Source organism: Ailuropoda melanoleuca, chromosome 12 (genome assembly GCF_002007445.2).
Source record: "Ailuropoda melanoleuca isolate Jingjing chromosome 12, ASM200744v2, whole genome shotgun sequence".
Lineage (NCBI taxonomy): Eukaryota > Metazoa > Chordata > Mammalia > Carnivora > Ursidae > Ailuropoda > Ailuropoda melanoleuca.
Genome location: NC_048229.1, coordinates 27,139,717 through 27,146,198, shown reverse-complemented (window position 1 = coordinate 27,146,198; position 6,482 = coordinate 27,139,717). Strand labels below are relative to the sequence as shown.

Below are 6,482 nucleotides of genomic sequence, written 5' to 3'. Positions count from 1 at the left end.
TGGGCCCGGCTCCGCGCCGCCCGCCGGGCAAGAGGCGGCCGAGCAGTCCCGGCCCCACGGGCACCCCGGCTCCGGCCACGCCTCCCCCGCCCGGCGCGCGCCGCTCTGTCGCGGTCCGGGGCACAGTCAGGCTGCAGGCCACGCAGGGTAGCGGCCGGCTCCGGACGCCTGCGAGGACCACTCCGCCGCAGCACCTGGCCCTCACGGCAGACGAGCCCAGAGCACGTAAAAAGGCGGGGCCTCGGGCTTGGAAGGAGGAGGGGCCCGAAGCTTCGGACTCCGAGGGACGCGGCCGGACAGGGAGGAGGCGGGGCCTCCGCTTCGGGTTCCTTCGGTCAGAATCGGTGGCAGTTTGGAGGCGGGACCACAAGCTTCGATGTACTTCGGAGGTCCCTGTTCGGATGTAGGCGGGGTCAAGAGCTTCGGCCGGATGTGGGCGGGGTCACGTCGCCTGTTCGACTCAGATTAGGAGATACGGGTTTTTTTCTGGGGGGTTTTTTGAGAAGGAGGCGGGGCCACAGACTTAGGCAACACGAAGAAGGCGGTGATCTGGAGCGTTCCAAGGGGACGGGGCTAACAGCCACAGGGGCGGGACCAAGGTAATTGGCCTCACTTTCCCTAGAGGCGGAACCCAAGCGGCAGAGGGAGGTTCGCTTCGCGGGGGCGGGGCCAAGGTGTTCCACTTCACGGGAAGGCGGGGCTACGGCGCCACTGGGGGCGGATCCCAGACTTCCCGCTTCGCTGAGGTGGCGGCGTGACGAAATTGACGCAGGGGGTAGGGATGGGGAGGGGTGGAGGAAGCAGCGCGTGGCGCGCTACGTAGGGGGTGGCTCCGCCGGGTCTGCGAGCTGGTGTTTACAAGGTGACTAACTGGTTCTATCGGAGGACGGTGCCGCATTCTGAGGGGAGCGCTCACGAGGGGGTGAGCCCTCCCGAGCGGGGAACGGAGGGCGGGTGTTCAGTGGGAGGGACCTCCGGCTGTGGGGTTCGCTCAGTGGGCCGGGTACTCACTCCCCAACCGGGAGCGCTGGCGGCCGGAGGGGGCGGGGCCTGGCTACGGGGTTGACGGGAGCCGAAGGCGCCCGAACGCCCAGCCGCCCGTCTTCGGGAGGAGGGGGCGGGGCTGCGAGTTCGGCAGAGTCGAGGAGGTCCGAACGCCCGAAAGCCTTGCGCCGGGCGGGGGCGGGGCTTCTACGGTGGGCGTCTGACGCCGCGGGAGGAGGTTCTGAGGCCACGCCTCGGTGGTTTGGAAAGGGGAGGGGCCGAGTACCGAGTCACTCGAAGGGGGCGTGGCCCCGCGCTAAGGGAGGCTTCTCTCCGAGCGGAGAAGGCGAGATGGCCGGAACGCTGACCGCAGGGTCTGGAGGGCCGAGCGGCGTCCCAGCGACTCGGCGAGGGGCGGCCTCTCGTCTCGGCGGCCCCGGGGCCTGGCGGGATTGCCCGGGGGCGGGATCCGGCGCCCTGGGGGCGGGGCCTGGTCTGGAGAATCGACAGGTGGCGAACGCGGCCGGGCGAGGCTCCACCTCCCAGGCTCGGGGGCGGGGCCTCGCTGAGACCCTCCACCCCCACCCCAGGCTGTGAGAGCGTTCTGTCGGTGACCGCTGTGTCCCCCCGGTTCCCGCAGGAGGATGCTGGTGGTGGAGGTGGCGAACGGCCGCTCCCTGGTATGGGGGGCCGAGGCGGTGCAGGCACTGCGGGAGCGTCTGGGAGTGGGGGGCCGCACGGTGGGCGCTCTGCCCCGCGGGCCCCGCCAGAACTCGCGCCTGGGCCTCCCGCTGCTGCTGATGCCCGAAGAGGCGCGGCTTCTGGCCGAGATCGGCGCCGTGACCCTGGTCAGCGCCCCGCGCCCTGATCCGCGCCAACACAGCCTGGTAAGGGGCGGACCGGGGACGCGAACGCCCTGGACCTGCGGAAGTGGAGGCAGGACACCTGGACTCTGGGTCCCTGCGGTGGGAGGGGTCTGGGCGCCCCGGATTGTGGAATACTGTGCACGTAGGAGACTAGGATCCCCTGGTTCGGGCTTTGGGGTTGGGAGGAGTTACCGAGTCAGGGTTCCTGGCTTCCTAAGGCAGGGCAGACTTGGATTCTGGGATTCCCGCTGGTTTACTTCTCAGGCTCTGGCATCCTTCAAACGCCAGCAAGAGCAGGGCTTCCAGGAGCAAAGCGCCCTGGCAGCTGAAGCGCGTGAGACTCGTCGTCAGGAGCTCCTAGAAAAGATTGCGGAGGGCCAGGCTGCGAAGAAGCAGAAGCTGGAACAGGCATCAGGGGCCAGCGAGAGCCAGGAGGCCGGTGCGAATCCGGCTGTCTTTGAGAATGAGGCGGGCGCCAGCCAGGCTCCTGGAGAGCCAGAGGAAGCAGGTGAGGGTGGGAGTGGAATGCAGGGACCAGCAGAAGGAGGGGGGAGATCTTTTGGGAATCCTGGCCGGAATCTAGGGCCTGGGACTGTCTGGAGGATGGGAGACCTTGTCCTTGGATTCACCAAAGCCTCCTGCATTTGCCTCCCCCAGGTTCCTCTTCTCCGCAGCCAGGGCCTTCAAATGGAGTGGCCCCGTTGCCCAGGTCTGCCCTGCTGGTCCAGCTGGCCACTGCTAGGCCTCGGCCCATCAAGGCTAAGCCCCTGGATTGGCGTGTCCAGTCGAAAGACTGGCCCCATGCTGGCCGTCCTGCCCATGAGCTTCGCTACAGCATTTACAGAGACCTGTGGGAGCGAGGCTTCTTCCTCAGTGCTGCTGGCAAGTTCGGGGGTGACTTCCTGGTCTATCCTGGTAAGTTTTCTTGGGACCTCCCGTTGTTGCCCCTTTTTTCACAAGTCCATCACCATCTGCATTTTCCTTTTTTGTCTTTTCTCATCCTCTGAAACCCGTGGAAGGACAGGAACACGGGAACCCAAGTCCGTCTGGAGGGCAGCTTAGCAAATTTAATTAAGCACTTTCTTTGATCCAGAAGTTTCCCTTAGAGACACTTAGATATGTGCACAAAACGTGCAGGAAATCGTCATTGCAGGATTCTTTACAGTAGTGAAATATTAGAAAGCAACCAGAGTGATTGTTAGTAGGTGAGCGGTTACACGTTGGTGTTAGTTGTCAGAGATTAATGTAGGTCCACATACATTTGTGAAAAAAATGGCCAAATGGGGAAAAAAGAACCACTTGTTGAAAACAGGTATGGTAAAAAGTGGACTATGTCTTATGCTGTTATCCAGTTATATACAGATTATTTAAGTAGCCTTAAAAATCATGGCTCTAGGGGCACCTGGCTGGCTCAGTGAGTAGAGCACGCTGCTCTTGATCTCAGGGTTGTAGGTTTGAGCCCCACGTTGGGTGTGGAGATTACTTTAAAAAAAAATACATGGCTCTAGTGAAGGAACATGAGAAGAACTTAAAAGCGATGACTGACTAGAGAGTAAGTAGCAAGTGGAAAAAGGCCTTGAAGGGATGTCCTCCAGCCAGAGTAAGTGGCTACCTCTGGGAGGGAATTTTTATCAGGTGTAGGTAAAGGAGACTTTTGATGTATCAGTTAATTTTTGACTTTGTAGTATGAGCGTCATTATTGTCTAAAAAGTTAAAAAAGTAGGGGGTGCCTGGGTGGCACAGTGGTTAAGTGTCTGCCTTCGGCTCAGGGCGTGATCCCGGCGTTCTGGGATCGAGCCCCACATCAGGCTCCTCCGCTATGAGCCTGCTTCTTCCTCTCCCACTCCCCCTGCTTGTGTTCCCTCTCTCGCTGGCTGTCTCTCTCTCTGTCAAATGAATAAATAATATCTTTTAAAAAAAAAGTTAAAAAAAGTAAATCTGCAGGAAAATCATCTTTTTTGTTCCTCCTGAGAACGTAGAAGGATAGAAGCACCAGATAAGTCTTCCGCAGATGTGCCGAGAGCTTTCGTCTCTTCTCAGACCAAGCGCTCAACTAAGGGAGTGCCTTAGGAGCTGAGGACAGTTTACCTGGCCCGTGCTTAACAGATAACCACACTGTCACTACCTTGCTACTGTTCTTTTGTGACTTCTGTATGTAAAAGATTATTTGGGTTTTGAAAATGAACGTTCGACTTACCAAACACGCGAATACTAATATTTAGTTCTTTTCTAAGCTTTCAGTTCAGTTTACAAATCTTTTTTCCAATCTAGCAGATTTTAAGGGGACGATTAGTCCATGTTTGATCTCACTTGTGAAAGGAGTTACGTAATTTTCAATCTTGTAAGCTGCATTTTAAATTTTAATATGTTTATTTTCCTTTTTAAGTTGTGTGGTGGTCTGTTTATGGAACTTGCCAAAAACTCAGATCTAATAAATTGTAAATGGGGTGAGTTTTACGTTTCTATGTTCTAATACTGTTTAACAGGCTTACTAAAACTCCCAGTTAAAATAAGATTAAATCCACCAATAACTCAATCACACATCTGAAACTGAACCACATGGCTGATCTGTTAGTTCTAATGGGTCACTATTTCTAAAACAGTACGTACCCGGTATGTGAGATATACGGAGCACGCTTGTCCCCTGAAGATTAAAATAGTCAAGGACTGAGTCCCTTAATTGTCTCTAACACTCAGGCTTCCCGGATTTAAAAGCCACAAGGCCTCTCGGAACAGTTCTGGGTCCTTCTCGAGGGTGCCTCCTTCTGAGCCGGCAGAGGTGTCAGGGCAGCCAGAGTGACGCCTGGCTCCTGGCCGGAAACCCAGCTGACGGTCCTCTCGCCGCCTTGCTCTTGTAGACTTGCGTTAGCTGGCACGTAACCTTGTGGGTGCTGTCCCACTCCGGCTCCTGCTGTGCTTGATCGGAGTGCCCTGCTCCAGGGCCAGAGCGCAGCCTGGGTTTTAAAGGTAGAGTGACTGGGAGGCAGTTTGTTTACATATGGCCTGTGGCCCCTGTGGTGCTACGGGGGCAGAGGGGAGTGTGGTGACGTGGCCCACAAAACTGCAAATACTTACTGTCCGGCCCTTTTCTGAAAAGTTTTGCTAACTCCTTTATCCCATCTATTTGTTACTCCATTGTATTGTTAAGTTCTTTTTTTAGTCTGTTAGCGTCACTTCTTCTTGGATCGTCACGTGACATCCTTTACAGTCCTCGTGGCTTTGATGGACTTTGTGGTCCTGGTTCTTACGTCACGACAATGATCAATCTATTCAGTTAATTGTTTTGTCTTGTTTTTTAAATACAGTTACGCTGCACGTGTGTGACAGCTTGCTCTACCCCCTCTCCCCACGCCGTGTATTGACTTTGCCATGTTGGTACATTCTTTTCATTTTAACAGCTGTACAATATTCAGTCTTACAGAGAGACCACGAACTTAACAAGTCCGTCGTTTAGTTGTCTCTGTCTCTTAGCAGTTGTAAATGATAACAGAGTGAACATCTTCATAGGTATATTTTAGTGCTATTATCCTTACAAGTAAAAATTTCCAAGAAGTGGAATTGCTGGGTCCAAGAATAACTATTTTGAAATATTCATAGTAATTACTAAGATGATTCCCGTCTCCTGCCTGTGGACATTCCAGTGTCTTCCAGCCACTGGGAACTGCTACGTGTCTCTCTCTCTCTCACCCAGGTGACCCACTTCGTTTCCACGCCCACTACATTGCTCAGTGCTGGGCTCCCGGGGACCCCATTCCACTGCAGGACCTGGTTTCTGCCGGCCGCCTGGGAACCAGCGTCAGAAAGACACTGCTGCTCTGTTCTCCTCAGCCTGATGGTAAGGTGGTCTACACCTCCCTGCAGTGGGCCAGCCTGCAGTGACTCCAGAGAGCCGTGGGGGTGTGGCTGCGGCTGTGGACAGAGCCGCTCTAGATGGTCCCAAGCCCATCTCCGCATATGGGAGGCTGCAGACCGTCCTGCCTCCCCCCGCAGTCAGGTTGTGACTCCGGATGTATAAACACTACATCCTTCTTATTTCCCTCCGTTTCAAAGCACTTACTGGCTGTGATACCTGTTTCCAAACTCTGAGCTCCTTGAGGGTAAAGACTGGGTTTGATTCATCTCCAGTTTCTAGAGGGCTTAGTTCTCAAGAGGCCTCAGTAAACTTGTTGAATAAACGTGGAGTCTGTGATTTGAGTCCTGATGACAGTCCTGGGGAGTGTGGGTGTTTGCATTTGCATATACAGACGACGGAAAGGCCTGGAGGAGGGCACAGCTCTGGTAGGTAGCCGGCCGGGCTGGGATTTAAGACCTGGTCTTTCGGAGTCTGCGCTCTTCCCACCACACTAACCTTCCTTTTGAGAAGATTTTCACAAAGGGTTTCAGATGCACACAAAGGCGTCAGTCAGAGTAACACGTGAAGAGAAGGAGGACGTGAGTGCTACAGTTTCGCGATGGGCTCAGGATGGGGACGGGAATGTCAGGAAGGACACTTGGGGCTTGTGGAATTCCGGTGGTGGTCTTTTTCTTGGCCTGGGTGGTGTTTATTCAGGTGTGTAGAATTATTTTTTGTACCATACATTTATGGTCCAGATCCTTTTTTTATACATATATTCTATTAAAAGTTGAAACATA

General features: G+C 55.1%; 2 protein-coding genes across 6 annotated transcripts in view; one reads left to right on the top strand and one right to left on the bottom strand.

Moving 5' to 3' along the window:
- MBOAT7 (membrane bound O-acyltransferase domain containing 7) overlaps positions 1 to 254 on the bottom strand; it is an 11,583-nt gene extending 11,329 nt beyond the window's left edge. The window contains exon 1 of one of the 3 annotated variants that reach the window (XM_034672590.1): positions 5 to 254. The gene's annotated coding sequence lies outside the window, so the exon portion shown is untranslated. The remainder of the gene's footprint in view (positions 1 to 4) is intronic. The other 2 variants (XM_034672591.1, XM_034672589.1) reach the window with 2 other exon arrangements.
- A 191-nt stretch (positions 255 to 445) lies between these two features.
- On the top strand, positions 446 to 6,482 carry TSEN34 (tRNA splicing endonuclease subunit 34). Of its 3 annotated transcripts, none has more exons than XM_034672603.1 (5): positions 446 to 599; positions 1,625 to 1,871; positions 2,115 to 2,358; positions 2,508 to 2,765; positions 5,542 to 6,482. In XM_034672603.1, the coding sequence occupies exons 2-5, from the start codon at positions 1,629 to 1,631 to the stop codon at positions 5,727 to 5,729; spliced, it is 933 nt and encodes a 310-aa protein (XP_034528494.1). In that variant the 5' UTR covers positions 446 to 599; positions 1,625 to 1,628; the 3' UTR covers positions 5,730 to 6,482. The 3 variants fall into 3 exon arrangements, with proteins under 3 accessions (XP_034528494.1, XP_019664253.2, XP_034528493.1); XM_019808694.2 differs by lacking the exon at positions 446 to 599 and adding an exon at positions 709 to 862; XM_034672602.1 differs by lacking the exon at positions 446 to 599 and adding an exon at positions 777 to 922.